Source organism: Diabrotica undecimpunctata, chromosome 6 (assembly GCF_040954645.1).
Source record: "Diabrotica undecimpunctata isolate CICGRU chromosome 6, icDiaUnde3, whole genome shotgun sequence".
NCBI lineage: Eukaryota > Metazoa > Arthropoda > Insecta > Coleoptera > Chrysomelidae > Diabrotica > Diabrotica undecimpunctata.
Window position 1 is genome coordinate 147,751,021 of NC_092808.1, and position 22,487 is coordinate 147,773,507.

The 22,487-nt window shown below is 33.3% G+C and overlaps 2 protein-coding genes across 6 annotated transcripts in view; one reads left to right on the forward strand and one right to left on the reverse strand.

Annotated features, from left to right (window-relative positions):
• LOC140444078 (uncharacterized) overlaps nt 1-22,487 on the forward strand; it is a 95,543-nt gene that overhangs the window by 65,181 nt on the left and 7,875 nt on the right. For all 3 annotated transcript variants that reach the window (XM_072535713.1, XM_072535712.1, XM_072535714.1), the window contains exons 16-18: nt 277-462; nt 1,407-1,553; nt 19,628-19,682. In XM_072535713.1, coding sequence (XP_072391814.1) covers nt 277-462; nt 1,407-1,553; nt 19,628-19,682 — 388 coding nt within the window. The remainder of the gene's footprint in view (nt 1-276; nt 463-1,406; nt 1,554-19,627; nt 19,683-22,487) is intronic.
• CycB (Cyclin B) lies at nt 2,381-19,266 on the reverse strand. 3 transcript variants are annotated; one of them, XM_072535716.1, is made up of 4 exons: nt 19,106-19,266; nt 12,545-13,219; nt 8,468-8,692; nt 2,381-2,858 (listed from the first exon to the last, which is right to left on the reverse strand). In XM_072535716.1, exons 2-4 carry the CDS (start codon nt 13,209-13,211, stop codon nt 2,521-2,523), a joined length of 1,230 nt encoding a protein of 409 aa, XP_072391817.1. In that variant the 5' UTR covers nt 13,212-13,219; nt 19,106-19,266; the 3' UTR covers nt 2,381-2,520. The 3 variants fall into 3 exon arrangements, with proteins under 3 accessions (XP_072391817.1, XP_072391816.1, XP_072391818.1); XM_072535715.1 differs by lacking the exon at nt 19,106-19,266 and adding an exon at nt 18,696-18,981; XM_072535717.1 differs by lacking the exon at nt 19,106-19,266 and adding an exon at nt 18,822-18,974.

The window sequence follows — 22,487 nt, forward strand, 5'->3', positions numbered from 1 at the left end:
GAAAGAGGTAGCTATTTCGTTGTTACTGATATTGGTTTTTAAATATTTATATGACGAAAAATTCCCAAAATTCTTGACTGTAGTCTATTTGAGGCTATTAAATTAAAAAGTCAATATAATACTGTAAGGTAAAGAGAAAACATTTACTTGGTACAGTAATACTTGGTCAAATATCTGCTGATATTTGACTTATAATTAAAAATCAGAAAAAACGTTTACTTCAAGCAAGGTTTCGATTTGGTTTCCTAATATTAACTTATGAAAACTGTATTTTAGGGAGCAGCAGGATTTCCAGGAGTATCTGGACCTATAGGCGCTCCAGGTTTAGTTGGACAAGCAGGTCCACCAGGATTACCAGGACCCCCTGGGCCACCAGGAGAGGCAGTCGTTGGAAATATTATTGACACTGGTAAATCGCCAGGAATTCACGGTCCTAGAGGATTTCCAGGACCTCCAGGAATTGTAAGTACAAAATATCTACCTAATTATTTTCATGTGTCTTTCAATGTCTATGCTTCTATGCCATATAGCAGAATGTTCTATTTCTACATTTCACTATACAGCATTCTTAGAACGTTTCTGATATGACCATATGGTACTATTCTTAGTAAAAGTTTTATAAGATTGTTTTGACGTGACAACGTCTTAAATTAGGTTGTGGCTCGGAGTCACTCATGAAAAAGTGTAACGCCCGCTCACGTCTGTTACGATGAGTCACCGAACGAGAGAGAGGCCCGCCGGACCGGCGAATGCCTTGCGTCTCTCTCCCACTCAAAGATGATCGGTCCGCTGGTGCGATGCTATTTCTCCTATCATCGTCCTATCCTCAACAAAATCACTCAAATAGAAATTAGTTAAGTTTAAGTTTACATGTACAATGTTTTAGTAAACAAAATATATTTCTATAGTTAAAATTTGTGCAATTCTTATTTTCATTCAATTCCTTGTTCCTATTGTGCAATTTAATAATATTCATATCAATAAATATTCTACCGAGAAAAAGACGTTGTCACGTAAAATCTTCGCCCGTAAAACCGACTTTACAGGCAACCGATTTTTTTTTTGTTGTTTTTCGTAACATCTTTGGATTTTGTGTATTTGTCAATTATTAATGATGCTAAAAACTTATCTAGGGTAATATTTTGGCCTCTAAATACTTACTTGACCTCTAGTTTGTTCTTTATGGTTATATATTTAATATTATATATATATATATATATATATATATATATATATATATATATATATATATATATATATATATATATATTATTAACCAACGAGCTGTCCATATGTTTGTAAATGTATTGTTTTCTGAATATCCTGCTCGATATAACTTTTTCGGCTAATTAATTTCTATACTCTATATTTTTTGTTATTGTTGAATTAAAATATTTATTCTACAGCCTGGTGAAAGAGGTGCAGCTGGGGAAAGAGGACCAGCCGGTCCATCGGGCATTCCTGGTCTGACGGGGAAAGAAGGTCCTACTGGTTTACCAGGACCTCCAGGTCAACGCGGTCAACCAGGTTTGTCAGGAATTCAGGGGCAACCGGTAAGTATTCTAAAACAACATATTGTTTCTTTGTGTGAATCCAGTTTTTAGCTAAATAAAACAATATCCTCTTTGAATATCATCTCTTTAATTTGACGTGTAATTATGTTACAGTGGAAACATTTATGAATGCCTAAATAAATTATAGTATTTGTGGTCATTGTTAGGTTTGTAAAATTATCGCAGAAAAAGCAGTTTTAAAAGTGTAGAAAACAGATGAGTCGTCTAATTCGAAAACCGGCCATTTGCAAAAAGTGTAATGTTTACAAAATGAGGAAAACTGATTTTTTTATTAAGCCTTCCGAAAAAAGTTCATACTTAACCATAGGTTATCTATCAGATAATGTATGTAACAAATATGGCTAGTTTTGGTAACGACCGAAGCGCCACTGAAAGTAACAGGTTCTCATTTACCCGCCAGAATTTGAAATACGAACAATGTTTCAAGGTGCTTCGTGTTTCAACGTGCCCCGTGCTCCACTACCTTAGATAATTAAAAGGACAAACGTTGAGATCCTCCAGTCTCACATTTACAAGAATATTAACCTGCCTTGGCAATACCAGCAAATGTTGTATCCGAGTAAAACAAGAGGGAGAGGTGCGAAAATGATAAACATAAAAATAGTGGACTTACCACTGACGAGTGTGGTACTATGCCTAGAATAGAGAGAAATGAGCAGTTTAAAAAAATTAATAACACTGGAAAAACAATAAAATTCATAATGACATAGCGACAAAGGTTACCTGTGTTTGGAATCACTACTCCCACCAAACATACTTTACTTTATTACTCTATTTTTGTCTGACGTGCCGTAAAATAAAAACTCTTTTATTAAAAAAACGCTTTTAATTGTCTTTAGCTTTAATCTAATTTATTAAAATATACTAAAAACGGAAATAAAAAAATGACACAGGTATAAAAATGATATATAGTATAAAAATTCGATTAAAAGATAAAATGGAAATATCACTTTTTCCCCGCTGTCAGTTTTCTCACAAGAGGACCATTTAATTTAACGTTAAGGCTGATTTTGCCGAATTTTGGTAATGCATATTTCCTTCTTATTGCTTGGAATTTTGATTGTTCGCTTTTGACTAAGAGATAGGCGAGTTCGGCTATTAGCGATCTGAAGTCGTAGTAATCGTAGGACGTGTATTGTACAAAAGTGGGATTCCACAGTTTCGTGAGATCCATAGTTTCATTCAAAATTCCCATTGATAAGCAACAAGCTGCGGCTGCCAGCAAGGAAGGTTTTACATGCACTATATCGCTTTCAAGTAATGCTAATTCCAATATATATTTACCTAAAACATACAAAGATTATTAATTAAGATTCTAAAAAGTGTACTTAGAGAATAAATTGCATAAAATTGAAGATTATTCATTGTTTCTACAGCAAATGAGATACGAGTCATTTATAAAAGCCACTACGAAGGATACTGCTGTTTTTTATAGTCCATTTCCGTCATATTGATAGCACATTATGTATGCAAATCCCTAAACTGTTGATACGGGTGACTCAATGAAAAATAGATATTTGTCAAGTTTACAGAAGTATATAGGCAAACAATTTTAAATTGAGTATGACCACCAGGTATAAAGGTTGAAGCAGAATAGAATACAATAGTTTTGAGGGTTACTAATCCCTAAATAAAGTTGCCAGTGTCGGAGTGATGGAGATTAACAGGTATTAATGAATTTGCAAGAAATGTAAGATGTTTATTTTATTGGTTATATATAAAATAATTTGTGGCCGTAACAGGGGCCGATTTGTAAAAAAATGAACATTATTTTAATCAAATTCCATTTCAGATTCACTGCCTTTCTTCAGAATCTAAGGAATCTTCAACTCCAATGTTAATTATTACCGGTTGCAGCATTGCATCAGTCATATTATCCAAATTACACATTTTATTTTCTTCCTTGTGCATGACTAACAGCATTTTTCCAATTTTCTGGAGTTACTTTTGATAAGGAATGTTCTAATAATTGTTGTAAGTCTTCTAATTTAAAAGTTTTGTTGTTGCGTCCGACTTCACCCTTTACTTGAGACCATATATTTTCTATCGGATTCAGATCACAGTGGTATGGGGGTAAACGTAAAATAATTACATCACGGTTTAATGCCATTTCATCAATTATATATTTTTTATAAGCTGCTTTATGTTGCCTTACAATAGGTAATAATTCCTTTTTTGTCGAATTCTCCTTGTACTCAATTGCGTGTTTATCCAACCATTCGATTATCTCTCCTTTTTTCCAAGCCGTTGTTGGCAATTTTTCTGCTAGTCTTGAATGGTAACTAGCATTATCCATGACTATGACAGAATTTTTTCGAATTAAATCCAACATTTGCTCAAAATATTCTTCAAAAACGTCAGCAGTCATTTCCTCGTGGTAATCTTTGGTTGATTTTGAGGCAAAACTTACTAATCCACCATTGACAAAACCGTATTCGTTTCCAATATGGGTTATTATGAGTCTGTGTCCTTTTCCAACAAGAATATTGTTTATTCCAGTAGATACACCTTCGATGAATGCCTGACGGGAACTTTTCACATTTGTATCAACCCATAGATATGGTTACAGTATGTCCTTCATTTAGCCAAGTCTCGTCCAAATAAAAAATTGTTTTCCCTTCTTCTCGTTACTTTTTAATACTTCTTAGATAATCTCGTCTCCAACATACAATGTAATCTTTTTCAATTAAAACGGATTTTCTTCTATTCTTTTGCCAACGAAATCCCATCTCTCTCAATAGTCCCCATAATTTCTTGTTGCTTATGATTGGTAACTCTTCGATTTCTCTAATTAATGTTTGGATTTTGTCCAATGTTGGAAATTCTTTGTTAAAAAAAAATGAGTGGACGCTGCGTCTTATCATGTTTTTATGTATTTCTTCAATTTCCAAGGGTTTACTCCCTCCACTCTTCTTGGGAGATGAAAGAGTTCCTCCTTTTCTTTCTTTTAGGAATCTATAAATTGTTGCTTCTCCAACCCCTGTCATATTTGAACACATGTTAACGATTTCACGAACATTACTTAAAGGGCGTTGATGTACAAGTGCATCGTGTACATTTAATATTATATTTTTCTCTCTTAGACTGAAGGCACCTTTAAAACTACACTTAACCGGGATAAAACCTGTTGTCGGCGTCATTTTTAAATGCAAATAACAAAATATCGACACCAAAAACGTAGGTAGGTAAGACATGAACAGTGTACATCTACAAACTAAATGGAAGATGCAAACAATTTCTAATTTATATTATTGGCATAAGCTGTAATGTGGAATAAAAACTACTTAAACTATCATTAGTGAAGCCTTATCAGTAATTCCAGGTAATCGTTCAAAGAAGGTATTCTTTTTGTGTCAGGCGATAACTTGTATCGAAAACAATAATCACCTTTATTTCGTGAAACATTGAATTCTCTCGTTAATCACCCGTGTATAATTAACAATAATCGTGTGGCATATATACCGACGTTTTTTACGCACAAAAAAGGTATAGTGAGATTAGTGGACACTTATTTTACAGAAGATTTTTTAAAAGATAATGAATTGTTGACGGCATCTTAAAACATTAATTTTTTTTATTTATTTCAAAACAAGTATAGGGTGACGCCTATGGTTTTTGGCCCTTTGAGGATTTGCATACATAATGTGCTATCAATATGATGGAAAAGGACTATAAGTATTATAATTAATAAAAAAATTCAAATAATATTGAGTTACAATCCTAAAAGCTACGGTTTGTTAGAACAGTGCGCAGCGCACAGCATACACGTACAGCAGAATCTGTTCTACTCGACTCACGGCAGTTTTGGGTGAGTCGGTTTGTTAGATTAATTCGTATAAATATTATGTCGCTCTGAAAACAAGTTTAGAAATTAGTTTCACATTTATTCTCTCAAAGGTTGCACGTTTAAAAAAAAATGAATTCTCGTAAACTTAACGCAATAATTATATTACTTCAAGAAGAGGAGGAAGAAGAAGAGTTGATAACGTTAAATTTAAATAAAAGAAATAAAAATGTAAAAGAAATTTTTTCATGTCTTAATACAGAAGGTGCTTTTAAATTAACAGTCGAAGAAAGATTGTTTCAAAACGAGGAAAAATTTCGAGAATATTTTAGACTTTCTAGGAATTTGTACTAGATCCACTAGTCTTTCATCTTCCTCGTTAGAAAATTTAGTAGACATCACTTAATTATTACAATAATAATAACTATATAAAAATACAATTATAATTTCGGTATAGATGTGTACGCTGTGAGCTCAGCTGAACGTTTGCATCCAAATCAAATCGCAGTTGATTCCAGCGCACACCGTCGACATACACGGCTATCGGTTTGCAGTGCGCGCAGCTCAGCAGAACCTAACAAACCGTTCTCATAGAGAACTAAAGTCGGTTCGCTATATTTACGCGGGTTTCGGATTAACAAAATTATGCTAATGACTCATTGATAACCAGTTGCAGTAAACGACTTCCCAGAAAATTAGGTAAAAACTGCATTAATGGTCATATTTTAAAATACATTAAAATAACATTAGGGTAGGTATAAATTTGTTACAATATTGCAGTTGAATTGATTCTTTGCCAGTGTTGACATTGTATGTTTGGTGGAAACATTTAAAAATGCCTAGACGTGTGTTAGGTGTAGATAGTCTAATTTGTAGTGTACATAAGTATTTTACGGATGAAAAAGAAAATGGCGTTCCTTTAAAATCGGTAATGTCTGTTCAACAACGCGTATGTGATGCTCTAGGAATTAGTAAAACCAAACTAAGAGGAGTATTACAAAATCGCAATAATGAACGGCCGAAAGAAAATCACCGAAAAACTCGCCTATCATTGAAAACGAAAGATATTCCAGATGGAAAAAAATTTGAAATTCGTGATACCATTTATCGAATGCGAGCCAACAAGGAACATGTGACCTTAAATACAATTCTCTCGAAATTAAAAGATAGATAATTTGACGACGAAATTGGCAGAACAAGTCTATGGCAAGTGATACATAATTTGGGTTTCAAATTTCAAAAGGAGGATAACAGAAAAGCCCTTTGTGAAAGAAGTTCTGTTGTGCATAAAAGAATTAACTTTCTAAGAAAATATTCTAAATTAAAAGAGGAAAGGGCAAATTTTATATATTTAGACGAAACATGGATATTTTCTAGGGGTGCAACCAAGAGAATATGGCAAGATGATAACGTAAAGTCTATCAAACATACTGATGGAGAAGGGAATCGACACATAATTTTACATGCAGGAGGGAAATCGGGTTTTATAGAAGGTGCCGATTTAATATTTTCATCAAAATCAAGTGACTATCACGATAATATGAACACAGAAATGTTTGTAAAATGGTTACATGAAAAACTTCTCCCAGGTTTAAGTGAGCCCAGCGTAATTATTTTAGACAATGCACCTTACCATTCTAAAGTATTAAACAAAAGTCCAACGAGTTCTTGGACTGTTAATAAAATTAAAGAATGGTTGACAAAGGAACATATACCATTTACACAACATATTTTAAAATCAAAATTATTACACTTGGCAAATATCCACGCAAAACCAAAAACCTTTGTTGTGGATCAGATTATTGAAAGTTACGGTCATCAAGTTTTACGTCTGCCACCGTATCATTGCCAGTTTAATCCCATCGAATATATAGATATATATATATATATATATATATATATATATATATATATATATATATATATATATATATATATATAGAATAGAAGATTGGTGGACTCGTGAAAATAAAATAAACGAAATAATTCCAATCATAATAACAATTAATGGTGATGACAGTGATGATGATGACGATTATGATATTTTTGATGATAATGACTGATTTTCATTTTTGTTGGCAAGTTAAATTTTTTTATTTTTCATTAGAAATTCTCTCCATGGAACAAATATACATAGACCATATTTTCTGTGTGAAGTGTAATATAAAATTATTATTAGGTTTATATTAGCCACATTAGACTCCATTAATGAAGTAATTCTCCTTATTATACTGTCAATTATATAAAAGATTTTCCATTATTATTTAATTAAAAAAAGTTATGGATTATTTTTCACTTCATTTGACCAGTTGATATTTCGCCAAAGAGCAGGTAATTAAAACTGGGTACTTACAATAAAATTTTTAATCCGAAACCCGCGTAAATATAGCGAACCGACTATATTTCTTTGATTTTGACGAACGTGCGCGGCGTTGGACTGACTGTGAGTTATGCGTCGCTCACTGTTCTAACAAACCATAGCTTTAAGGGTTAAAAAAGTTGCAACCAAAGAAATATCATTTCATAAGCGAAGAATGAATTTTTAGTTATCTAAATGGAAAATTAAAACGTTTTAAAATATAAATAAGCCTTTTAAGTATTTTTTTGCCTAGAGATGCTTTCTAGGGGTTAAAAGCTTGAAACCAAGGTAACATCATTTCACAAGAACAGATTCTGCAATAATCCACTAATTTGTTTATTAAATAATAATTAAATTTTCTCCTTTTGTCGGAACAAAAATATTTTTTCTATAGGGTAAACGTCCAATTTTATGAAATGTTTAAAAAAACATTAAAACATGAGTCACTTGCTATAATTGTGATATTTGATTGTAGTTGGGACTTCCGCTACAGCAATATGCTAGAAATATTCATGGAGCCATTGAACCATGGACAGCCATGAACATTCCAGTACCATGCTATACATAAAAAATTCTTATAACTGCAGATAAACATGGAAAGACACAAAGTATTACTATACCAAACAATAAAACAACACATAAAATGGAAATTTAAATATTTCATTGAACCATCGAAACTTTCCCGTGGTAATCAATTTACTGGAACATTTGACAAAATGATAATTTATAGAGTTTAAAAATATTACTTACCTAAATTATGGTGCTCCAAGCGAGACTGAGTCACTTTTGTATATCTACGTAGAAACTGTACAGAAATCGGACGACCTAAGTTAAAATCTAACCTCTTCAGTATTTCCTTTTCCATTTGAAGTATCTGTCTTTTTGTAAATGTGTGATCACATACGTATTCAAAGTCATCTAAATCTGGAACATATATTTCTTCGTACTTACATGCTATCAACATTGCTGAGGCCCCTAGAAAACAATTTAGTATAATTGTAGAAGTTGTAAGTACTGTACAGTATGATTTATCAAAAAAATTAATATTACAAAAGAGATAAAAGTACCGTCATAAGTTAACCTAACAATAATAATTTTTAGATCCATTTTGCAAATTAAATGTCATGTCTATCTATAGCCCCGAGGTCTGCACACCTAAGGAGGAACGAGAGGCATTCTATGAACAATTGCAAACCATCCTGGATGAAATACCTCATGAAAAACTCTTAATTCTTATGGGTGACTTTAATGCACGAATCGCAAATGAAATAGTTCCATGAGTAAAACAAAGATTTAATGAGAACCATGTCAACGCCAAGATAACTTAATACTTTGTACTGACTCCCCTAGCCTCTATAATTGCCTGTACACGTCGGCTCATGCTGTCTATGAGGTTGCGAATATCATCTTGCTGGATGTTTTGCCATTCCTCTTCTAGAGCTAAGCGAAGTTCGTTAATTGAGACTGGTGCGACTTCGCGACCTCTAATATTTCTACCAAGTATGTCCCAAACGTGCTCTATTGGCTTCAGATCTAGCGAACACGCTGGCCAGTTCATTTTATTAATACCAACTTCCTCTAAATATTGCATGACAAACATTGCAGTGTGCGCCTCTCGGGATATTCCTGCCCATACTATCACCGAACCCCCTCCATGGCTAATGCGGGGACTGAAAGCGCATTCCGCAAATCTCTCTCCAGTTCGACGCCATACTCGTTCTCTCCCATCTGATGAGTGAAGACAGTATCTCGACTCATCCGTAAAAAGAACATTACTCCATTGTCCTAAATTCCAATGTAAATGTTCCCTGGAAAATTGTAGTCTAGCCACTCTGTGCCGTGGAAGTAATGTGGGCCCAGTTGTTGGTCTGCAACTTTGCAAACCAAATTCATGTAATCTCCGACGAACTGTAAATACACTTACATTATTACCTCGAACCTCTCGAAGCTGATTTCTTGTTTGCACCGCTGTTAAATGACGATCCCGCAAAGCGTAGACTCGTATAAAACGATCATCTAAAGCGGTAGTTTTGCGCTTCCTGCCAATTCCCGCTTTACGCTTGTTTGTTCCAGTTCGTATAAAACGTTCCACTACTCTTTGGATGGTAGAGCGATGAGTATGTAGTACTCTTGTCGTCGTAGCAAGAGTGGATCTATGAAATTATCCACTCTGCTGTACGCTCTGTTTTTCGTGAATTCGATGTGCGAAACTTATCCTTACACTTATCCCTTATTCTAGTTAGGACGTTGAATTTTCTTTTTGAAGGATAAAATAAAACTCAATCGTAAGATACGAAGAGAAAGCCTCAGAGGTAGGTGGAGCAGAGCCCCGTTAGTTGGCTCCCTAGAGTTTAGGGCTCTATGAGAGACCGAGGTAGACTGTCCTTTGGTTTGGAAATCAACTAATATTTATACATAATATTTGACAAGATTTCAAACCAAAAGACCAATGAGAAAATGGGAAAAGGAATGAAGGCGGGGCGATGCGCGCCAAGAGTGCTCATTGGTCACTCTGACCGAGCACTTGGCGACACTCTAGCCACATATTCATAATTTCGCCTATCTTCAACCAAAGCAACGGCTTTCGCACAATGTTCGATACTAAGAACCATGATCAATCATAGGTAAACAAAGTGTCAATATGACATAATGATAACAGTTACCAAAGCCACCTGTCGTATTACAAAATAACTCTAAAATAATCATAATTAAAAAAGTCCTAAATTGTTGACGGTAAATTCATTTGGCTCTAAAAAATGAACCATTGGCATATTTTGACATGAAACAAAAAACACAATGCTTAGAAGACATGGTTGCAACCGAAAAATAAGGTTTTACGAAAATTCGCAAACGGAATTATTCCACAGGATGTTTCAAAGTTAGGATAATAAAACCACGTTTTAATTAACCCTGTACAATAAGTCAAATATAAAATTTTATCAAAAAATTGACTATACCAAATTAAAATTTATAAATTTATACACAGTCTGCTAAAAAAATCATCAAAATAGGGCTAAAAATAAAAAAATTTAAAAAGGTAAAAGAAATAATAAGTTAGACTTACTCACAATCAATTTAATTTAACTAATCGGACGACCGGTTTCGCTTTCTATAATATGCAAAGCATCTTCAGGTCACGATACAAAGTTAAAATGCTGAAAATAATAATCCCATATTAGGGTGTTGTCTAATAAAGATAAAACATAGGTAGGTGATATAAATTATATAAATTACAGTAATTATGCCAATATTACATGTCTGTGGTTTTATAAATGAATAAAATGTTTAAGCAGACAAGGTAAGACCCACAAATTGGTAACATAGTCTATTAAACTGTGATGAATTAATAAATAAACAAATAAATAAACATTACTTACATGCCGGTACTCTATTAATTGATGGTTGAAAAAACATGGTTCAAACTATCTTGTATTGTTGATTGGAGAATTCAGGTCAACTATTGTAATTGTTTAACAGTAAACGGGGAAGTTCTTAACGAGACAGATTTTATCCAATGAAGTAGAGATAGGTGAAATGTATTGTTTGTTTGATGAAAGTAATGTTCTATACCATTAAGTTCTTTAAAGTTATTTATATTTATTCTGGAGATATATTTATGAAATGTGTGTTATTTATTGAGATTTTATGTTTTGTTTTGGAAGGTGACAGTTGTAAGACAATGAATAAGAATGGATGTACAAATTATGTGATTTATTTATATTATTTATTGTACAGATTATGTGATTTATATTATTTATATGTACAGATTTTTACCTCTAAAATCTGATATATAGCACATAAAAAACTCATTGTCTCCTAGTAAGAAATGTAGTTCTTTTTAAAAAAATCCTCTCCTTTTAAATTAAATGTCTGTTTCGTCCCCCGTTTTTTAAGTGTTTTCTGTGTGTTTCTGTGTGTGTAAAAGTGTCTTAATTTAATTTTAACATAAAATTTTTTGGACTTTACAAAATTTTGCCAGATATTGCAACAACTTTATCAAAGAAATTTGATAACTACAAGCTTATATAATTGCACACCCACATAATCTGTACATCCATTCTTATTCATTGTCTTACAACTGTCACCTTCCAAAACAAAACATAAAATCTCAATAAATAACACACATTTCATAAATATATCTCCAGAATAAATATAAATAACTTTAAAGAACTTAATGGTATAGAACATTACTTTCATCAAACAAACAATACATTTCACCTATCTCTACTTCATTGGATAAAATCTGTCTCCTCAAGAACTTCCCTGTTTACTGTTAAACAATTACAATAGTTGACCTGAGTTCTCCAATCAACAATACAAGGTAGTTTGAACCATGTTCTTTCAACCATCAATTAATAGAGTACCGGCATGTAAGTAATGTTTATTTATTTGTTTATTTAGTAATTCATTACAGTTTAATAGACTATGTTACCAATTTGTGGGTCTTACCTTGTCTGCTTAAACATTTTATTCATTTATAAAACCACAGACATGTAATATTGGCATAATTACTGTAATTTATATAATTTATATCACCTACCTATGTTTTATCTTTATTAGACAACACCCTAATATGGGATTATTATTTTCAGCATTTTAACTTTATATCGTGACCTGAAGATGCTTTGCATATTATAGAAAGCGAAACTGGTCGTCCGATTAGTTAAATTAAATTGATTGTGAGTAAGTCTAACTTATTATTTCTTTTACCTTTTGAAATGGACTCACACAAGCAACACATTCATGATTTAAAAAAATTTAAATACTTTGAATTTGACCAAATTTTTTTTCCGTTGCGTTTTCTTGCATCTGAGTGTCTATACTTACCTACTAACTGAAGTGTACTTCTTCCTACTTTCTTGTTCTCCTGTAAATATCTGTCCACAATTCCAATGCATATATGCAAAGTATCAAGTGTGGCTTTAAAATTTGCGTGTACGTCTACTAACCAATTAACGAGTATTGCACGCATCCTGGAGGTAGTTTCGTGTCCTTCAAGAAAGTTCTCTTTGATAGCTAGTTTCAGTTCCATTTCTCTCAGGTATTTGAAGATATCCATCACGTACTCAGTTACCATCTGAGGGTCATTTTTGGTACTTTCATCTGGGTCAATAATGGAAAGTTTTTTGCTTACTAATGTTGATGTCCTTGGTACTTCTTTAGGCTGTGTCACTTTTTCTTGTATCGGTTTCAATAAACTTTCCTGTCTTTTTAGTATAGCTGTAGGTTTTGTCGGAATCGCCTTGTCCTTGTTAGTCAAAGTTTTTACTGCGTCTTTTTTGGATTGCAAACCACCTTCGTGCTTTTTAAAAGCATTTTTAGTAGGGCCGAGACCAATTTGTGCTTTTTGTGATTCTTGTAGTGTATTGCCAACTTCTCCAAGTGCTGCTCTTTTTAGTGGTTCCAATGGCGGATTTAAGTTTGATTTCACAGCAATACGGGAATTTGTGTTTTCTTGATTTATGGTCTGCGTGGCTTTCCTTGGCACGGCCATGATTAAAACTAGAACAATTAGTAAGTTTGAAGTCACTATATTACAATATAGTAAGATAAAAATAAATTAGTACTGCGCAAACTATTTGTAATCAGGCGATTATTTCGTGCATTAATCAAAGAAAGCTCTTGTTAGACAGCTAGTTCAGGGAAGTAAGTTATTGCAATAGCCAGGCATTTGACAAGTTTTTCAGTTAATATTATACCTATGGTATAAGGTACACGGAAGGTATATGGTATTATATCTATAGCACCTGTTAAGGGTCCCTTGTGCAGGGTCACGGATGAAGTCCAGAACGGCATCCAAGGGTCGAAGAATATTTTCAGTACGGCGAAGATGGCAACCCCTGATTTTAGGGATAGTATAAGATCACAAACCTAGAAGCGTCTGCTCCGGAGCGGGCGGCTTCAAACAGCGTCGGTACTCTCAATGAGCGGCTGAATTAAAAACTCACCAACCCGCCTTGCCAGCGTTGTGTTTTAAGGCAAATACAGTATACTCCCTTTATAACGAACACGGTTATTACGAAGTTTCGCTTATAACGAGGTACATTAGATGTCCCGTGAAATTTCTATTGAACTATAATCCTTTATAGCGAGGTAAATTTGCTTATAACGAGAGAAAATAAGATTGCAAAACGTGTTTTTTACGTTTTGGCCCGGCCGTAGCTATAAATAAATACCCTTTTTAACTGCGGGCCGCCCGCAATAAACTTCTTACAATTTATGATTCTTAGTCGGAAATGTAAAATTTATGATTTACAAGTGTCATTGTATTGGGTTGACCATTCACACCTAATAATATGGGTCCTAATAGACAAGATGTAGAAAGTGTTTTAAAGGTTGTCAGAAACTTTATCCAAGGACAAAACGCAAATGAAGAAGCATAAAACTGTTTCACATCTTTAGAAAATATGATAGATAGAATACTGGACAATTTAAAGCAGTCAAAAATGACAAAATAACTTTATACGCTTTATACATATTTACAGAATACAGATTTTTTGTTTTAACATATATCATTGACAGTAAAAGTAAACAACTCTTTTTTGTTTTAATGCATTTCATTGACAATAAAAGTAAACAACTTTGTTTTAAAAACGCCATTCAAACAATATTTATTAGCATCTTATATTGCTCCGAATGGCTTCACTATAGAAAGTTAATGTTTTAGAAAACTACATATTCATATGTATGCACAATATTATTGTTGTTGGATATAACCAGATCCGCTTATAACGAGGTAATTAGTCTGCCATTTCAGTTCTCGTTATAGAGGGAGTCTACTGTACCTCCCAAAAAAATGTTAGATTTTAAAACAAAAACGAGTGAGTATAGCGAGAAATCGAAAGTCTCACACTGATTTATCAGTCTGTCTCAAGGATTCTGTGGGGACAAAAAACTGACGACGCGAAAGACGAAAAAACCTTTCAACACTCTTTATCGGTACCTACAATGCCAGAACATTATTATCTGAAGAAAAAGTCACCGAAACGGAAATCGAGATGTCAAAAGTAAAATGGAATATCATTGGAGTCAGTGAAGTAAGGCGACATGGAGAAAACCTGACAACACTAAAATCAGGACATATATTTTACCGTATAGGTAGTGAAACCGAATCAATCGGCGGAGTCGGTTTCTTTATACACAAAAGACTTGCAGATAACATAGTAATTACAAGAATATCCATAAGAGTAGCCTATTTAATCGTAAAGCTAAACCGAAGGTATAAAATAAAGATTATTCAAGCATATGCTCCAACAACGGACCATCCGGATGAGCAGATTGAAGAATTCTACGATGATATCTCAACGGCACTGAAAGAAACACCAACATACTACACGATTATATGCGGAGACTTTAACGCAAAAATCGGTCTAAAGCAGGATGAACAGGAAAAAGCACTAGGTAAATTTGGATCCAAAGGCAGAAACGAGCGTGAACAGACACTACTAGAATTTCTATTACAACAAAATCTATACCAGATTAATAGTTTCTTCTCTAAAAAAGACCACAGAAGATGGAAGTGGAAAAGCCCAGATGGCAAGATCAGAAACGAGATAGACTACATAATCAGTGACAAAAAATATATATTCAACGATGTCACAGCCCTTAATAGCTTTACCACAGGCAGCGATCATAGAAAAACTAAAATTAGACTTAATAACAGAAAGATCCAAAATGATTAGGAAGAAAGCCAACTCGATATGGAACGACCCAACGAATTTAAATGAATACCAAGACAATATCAATAAAATCCTACAACAAAATGAATGCATAAATAATGTAAATACCCTAAACGAAAATATCGTAGAAGCTATTCGAGAGGCTCAAGCAAAATGCTGCCCTAAAAGACGCCAAGACGAAAAAATAACCATCGAAACAAAGCAACTAATGGAAACTAGATGAGAAATCGAAGGAAACGAAAGCATTGACGAAGAAAAACTAGGAAAAATAAAGATGTATCAAAAGCTATAAGCAAAGATTTAAGAATGAAAAGGTCCACTGAACTATAGAAGAGAATAAGAGTCTGAAACTCCTTAGAAGACGGCTTAACAATGGAAAATGTGAAATACACAAACTAAAGAACAAAGAGCACAGAGCTACAATTTAATGATTGTCAAAAGGGAACTCGAGAGCTTTTGAAATACAGAAGAGTGCTCCGGAAAACACACTACATTCATTGGATATTCAGTATTGTCCTAATACTGTATCAACTATAGTGACAGAACAATTTCATCTGCATTTCAGGATGCACCGGTATAAAGCACTGTATCATAGTGGAATGTACTCACAATATCCTTGAAAGCTTCTCAAAAAATGATATTATCTGTTTGTTGCTTATTAAATTTATAGAGGGAATTTATATCAATTTGTAAAACATTGCAAGTTTCAAAATATCATACCAGTTGTGTAATTAATTTGTTGCTCCAAAAATAGCAGAATCGTTCAAAATTAGACATGGGAAATATGGATCTGTTGAAAGACCTGAATCAGAAGATCTGCATCAGTTACAAGACCCGGGTCAGTAATCCGGATCTCAGATCACTTGGGTCTTTACAATTTTTACTGAAGAAATTAGGGGATGTCGAACCAGGCATTATTGGCAGCCTGGTGCACGGGCTTCCGTAAACCGTCATGGTTTGAGTGGCTGCCTAGTGTGTGGGGACCCTTAGTGGCCCAAAAATAGTTTTTAAATTTTTTTCTTCTAATGAATTTGATGATTAGGCGAAATATATGAAATGCAATATATTCTATATCAATATTAATACTAAAAATAGATGTATGTACTAAGTGTAATTCTCTGTGGGATATGATAACATGCTGTTATCATTGTAGGTAATTGTAACTTACATTTAACATAATCTGATAAATGACAGGCGCTTAAATGTTTAATATTTAACGATATAACCAATGAGATTATTGCAGAAGAAAATATTTCGGTTTCAAAGATATTTTTATTTATATCTGCAATGCAAAAACATTGTTTCAAATTTAAAGACCAGTTATTAAATCAAAAAGTACAAGTCATGGGTAAAGTATTTTTGAATTCAATATTCAAAGAAACATTGAAGGAAACAGATTACTTTCAGAAGCAACAGTATTAGATCTGTTTTAAAAAGTATGGATTTTCAAGTACACATATGGCTAATTTAACTCTAGAAAATCTGAAAACAAAAGTTTATGCCATGCTCAATAAAGAAAAGTCCAAAATTTAACTGGGAAAAATTCGAGAACTGCCATCAAATAAATGAGGAAACTTTAGATAAAAAAGTTGTCTTTGGAATGATTTTGATGAAATCCTCACACGATTAGAGCATTGACCATCCAAGACAAGCTGGTATAATTGAAGTTGAAAAATATGTAACTTAACTGCTAATCCTTTAGTGGAAACAGAGGAAGAAGATGTTTTCTCATTTATAGCCAATTAAAGACTTTGTATCTGTACAACTTATGTGCTATGACAATTAATATTTTCCAAAGCTGGCCAAATAGCTTCAGAAAAAAGAAGTAAATTAAAAAATTCAAAAATTGGCAAAATTTTATTTTTTAATGGAAATTTAATGGGTATGGACTTTTGTTTTATTTTTAGTATATTTTTTATTACATTTATTGTTGTTTTTTGTTAAAACAATATATTACTTTTATCAGTATATTATACTAAATTTGTATCAGTTATCTATATTAATTAATCTGTTATTTACAGGAGATTTCATAATTTCAGTTTATGTGAACTATTCAATATTACACAATATTTAAACAGATGTCTTTTAAAATGCCATCAAATTATAAATATTAGTACCCTTACATAGGTGAATTAAAAAGAAGATACAATATTTTAAAAACATACTATTGCTATTAATATTATTATTTATGCAGAACCCCTTAGTTCTAAATATGACTAACAACCCAATCCATATCATAAGAATTTCGTTGAAAGAGACCAAAATTATCATAATTTCGAGACCTCCACCTTTAACTCTTTGTTAATGCAGCAGAAGATGCAAATGACCAAGCCAAAATATTTGATATTGAAGTAAACTGGGTCAAATGAAGCTAAATATCCAGGAGTGGTACAAATGTTAACTTCAAATGTAAAGAACACAATAAATAAAAAACTCAGATTAAATCCTATAGAAATGCTACATCATGTGAGATTTTTTTTGAGGACATCTCCTAAGATGGGATCAGATGAACGAAAAATCAAAGATACCAGAACATATGGGCAAGACCAAAAATTAACAGTCAATGAAACTAAGTCAATATGATAAATGTTTAATGATTGTAACTTCATATAGCAAGAAATAGGTACTAAATAGCATGAATAATACAAAAAAACAGAGAATCGTGAATAAAAACATACAGAAAAACCTAAATGGTTGAGAAAAGAATCCATTAACATTACAATTTACAGTATCATTGTTATACTCTGCTACAAAAATCAGAATGACTAAATATATACAATCTATAAAAGAATAAAAAATATTGTGTGTCACACTAACCACAGATTACAATAATGATAATACAGTTGGAAAAGTCATCTAGGGTTCGATAATATGGAAAGAATTGGAAATAAGAAAAAATTATGTAAGATATAGAAGCATAAAAGAATAAGAATTTTAAAACTGCATTTGTACATGAGATAGTTATTAAGGCAAAAATAGAAGTTGGTTATATGAGAAACTAGGCTTAAGAAAAATAGAAACATTGTTTGTAAAGTAATACGAAACAAATTAGAAATTAGCAATAATAAATTAGCATAAAATGAATACTTTAGAACATCAAAATAATAGACTGTAAAGAAAACAAAAAATAACATTGTGAGAGGTTCTAAAAGGGCTGTTCAACTTGGTAGATAGGTTATCACAGTAATAAGGATAAAGAGAGATGAGGTTATAAGACATAATAAGATCTAAAAGCAGCCAATATTGAGGACAAGCAACTAAAATTATTTTACCACATTAAGTATATTGTAAAAACTTACCAAATGAACTGGTAAACTCTAGACCAATATAATATTCTAAGCAATTAATCAGACCGGATCTAATGTTCCAGTTAGAACTATTAAGAAGTCTTTGTCAACACTTACACTAAAAGCTATAGTACTCACATTTATTTCTATATGAAACTTAAATTAAAAATGACGTAAATGATGCAAATAATAAACATATTTTCTTAAAAAATCACTAAATTATTGTAGAAATAGCATGATTTCGATAAAATAGTACGTCTGCTATCATTAATTAACACAAAAATACTGCTAAAAATCAAATGAGTTTCAAATACAACTTTAAAAAATTAATGCAAAAAGTAGTGATGGTGTGTGATTGTTTTTACAGGTAGAAAAACTAATTCTCTACTAAAAATAGTAACCAACAGCAAATTTGTACTCACCTCAATCTTATAAATGTGTTTTTAATAAAATGAAATTGTCAGTTTTTGTAATAAATAAAACCAAAACAAGATACAATCTATCAAGATTATATTTTTCAACCGCCTTTAAATGACAGCTAGAAACTTAAATCCAACGGTTTATCGATGTTGCCAAGACAATGTTGTCGGTTTAACTAACGGTGAAGAGTCGTTGGTTGCAAAATTGGTTGCATATTTAAATAATAAATTTCAAACAGTAATATCCGGTTAATTATAGAAACAAACAAAAATATACATCAATAAACTTCGCGCTGTTAAAAGTTGTTTAGCAATTTCGACTAATAAACTTATCAGTACCCGATTCAAAGTTAACAAATTTGACCTAATAACAACTAATGGATTATATGGTATAGATTCTAGATAAAATTTTAAGTATATGACTATTAGAGAAAATATTTTTAGAAATAAAATTATATATCGTGATTTTTATTTCCTATAATTTTTATTATTAAGTTCATATTTTGTTATAACTATGTTTTGCAGGGAAGAAGTTTTACTGAAGCTGAAGTAAGAGATATATGCGCAGCAGTTTTAAGAGGTAAATATTGCTAAGTGCTTGTTAAGATATGAATATTTATAATTTTTTGTGAAAGTAAGAACGTATTAGTGTATATTTTTATTTAGGTGGAACATCATGGCCATTAAATGTTAGAATAAGTGAACATTAATCTTCTATTAAAAATAAAGAATTTGATAGATCTCAAATATGCCAACACGCATGGAAAAATGAACATAAGATGCAATGGAAAGATTCAAGCATAGTCCAAAGAAATAGATGTTAAAAAGAGACAAATCAAAGAAGAAGTTCTAATTACGCCAAAGAGCATATCTGTATTCATTTCGCATAATACCTATGTCCGAAGAACTGTAACTTTCGAGATTTGATGGTGGTCAGTACCTCTCGGTTCTTATTCATTCTTCTGAGGACCTCCTCATTTGTGACTCGGTCAGTCCACGGGATCTTAAGCATTCTCCGATATAGCCACATCTCAAATGCTTCCAGTTTTCTGCACATATCTTCGTTCAAGGTCCACGATTCAACACCATAAAAAAGGACAGAGAAGACGTAGCATCGCAGCATTCTTACTTTTATATCAAGAGAGAGGTTGTGACTCTTGAAGAAAGCCCCCATCCGATTGAAGGTGGATCTAGCTTTTCCGATGTGTGCTCTAATCTCCTGGTTATTGGTCCATTCTTCAATTATTATGGTGCCGAGGTAGTTGTAGTGCGTGACTCTTTCTACAGGGGATTGGTCAACGTAGAGTTGACCTTCTCTTATTCTTTTCTTGCTAATTATCATAAGCTCTGTCTTCTTAACGTTTATATTGAGTCCATATTGTTGACTGTAATACATGATTTTGTTCATAAGAACTTGTAGGTCTTCTAAGTTGTCCGCAAATACTATGGTGTCATCTGCATATCTGATATTGTTTACCCGGTAACCATTTAGTAGAATACCTTTTTCAGTTTCGTGCAAAGCTTCGATAAATATTCTTTCAGAGTACAGATTGAAGATTAGAGGAGACAAAATACAGCCTTGCCTCACTCCACGCATGATTTTTACATAGTCAGTGTGTTTACCTTCAGCTCTGAGATTTTCTGTTTCCAGTAGAGACTTCTAATTATTTTCAGATCTTGGTTGTTAATTCCTGTTTCTTTTAGTATTTGCATCATCTTGGCCTTCTGTACTCGATCAAACGCTGTCTCGTAATCAACCAGACATGCGTATACGTCGCAGATGAAGGATCTGGTTACTCATATTAAAAAGGAAGTTCTTTTTAGGGTGTCTATCCGTTCCGAACGTTGGCGGTCATTCTGGCTATGATGACTTTGTTGTTTGCTAGACGGAATAGCTGTGTTGAGGTCTTTCTATATCATCCTCTTAGGTTAGCAAGCCAAAGCCAGGATATCCTTCTTCATCCTATGGTCCTTTTTCCAAAGGTCCATAGGATTTTTAGACCAAATGGCCCAACTGTAGATGTTTAGCTGGCCCCAAATTTGGCGTTGAAGTCACCCATGACAATTGTTAGGTCTTGCTTTTTCAACCTTTTCACGACTTGATTAATACTATGGTATAGTCATTCTATCTCTTCTTCTGTTCCTTCTTGTGTAGGTGCATACACTTGAATTATATTGATATCGATTGGTCTTGCTTTTAGTTGTATGAGCATCACTCTTGCTGAGATTGGGATAAAGTTGTCAACAGATTTTGCCACTTTTTTTGTCAATATAATGCCGACACCTAATTCATGTTTGCCGTTTTCTGTTCCATAATAGTAAACGTGGTGTTCCCCGATATTTGCGATTTCTGAACCTGGCCAACGCATTTCGCTTATTCCCAGAATATTTAATTTCATGTGTGCCAGTTCTTGTATTATATTATGGATTTTACCTTCCTGTGTCATGTTTTTACGTTCCGTGTGCCTATTCTGATGTCTTCTTTGCATTTTAATCTTTTGGTTATACTTGTAACTGCTCCTTCCGGAGATCCGATTGAGGAGCTTACTCCGGAATTTAATTTCGCTGCATGCATAGCCATTTGATTCTACTAGGACTTATCCAGTCCTGATCTTTAATGAGGTGTCTTGTCCCAATCTTTCTTCCTCATCTCTATGCCGTTGACCGCTTCCACGATTCCTCCGCCTTTGAAGCCAGTTTCCCAACTCCAGGACAAAGGGGTGCCCTACCATTTATACTAGCTCTTCCACCCGAAGCTGTTGGCCAATAAACGGGGGATTGCTTATACCGGCAATGCTCGGTGGTTAGTAGAAGGATAGAAGGAAGGTTAGAAAAGAGGAAGTTAATAAAAAGAAAATACCACCATTAGTAATTTTAATAATATTGGGGGGGTTTAAGCGTGATAATTTAGGATTGAAGCTGTAGATGAATCGACTAAACCCCTCAAATGAAATGTCTCCACTCTGATAAGGCTGTCACCATTGTAGAAGACGTCTGTCTCAATGTCCTTATCAAGGCCTCTACAATTTTTTTTGTGGAGATACTTATCCCTGCGAGCGGGCCAAGGCTTACTGGCTCCACTAGTCTGGACTGACTGGTTTCGCCCTCGCGGATTTACAAGAGGGAAGGAAAATCTTCAGGAAGGGAAGGGAATAAGGACTTCTCGGTCTCAGGTCCTGCAAAGAGTGAGAGGCTATGGGCTTACGTTAGAAGCCGGAGCACTGCATAAGCGAAATGTGTATCTCTTCTAGTCTCGACCTGTAACGGCTGGGAATAATAAAAACAAATTTCGAGTTTACAATGTATTAACTAGACTGTACACTACAAAATATCAGTTATGACCAAAATGTTCGATCAGGCGCGAAGGGAGACGAGAAAAGACAAG

Bases quoted from the DNA above. Each gene is read 5' to 3' on its own strand.
- CycB (XM_072535716.1), bottom strand. From the start codon at position 13,211: ATGGCCGTGCCAAGGAAAGCCACGCAGACCATAAATCAAGAAAACACA. The intron at 8,693-12,544 runs GTAAGTATAGAC...ATTGTTTTCTAG, and splicing joins AAGTACACTTCAGTTAGTAG to GGGCCTCAGCAATGTTGATA. The intron at 2,859-8,467 runs GTAAGTAATATT...TGTATGTTTTAG, and splicing joins CTTGGAGCACCATAATTTAG to GTAAATATATATTGGAATTA.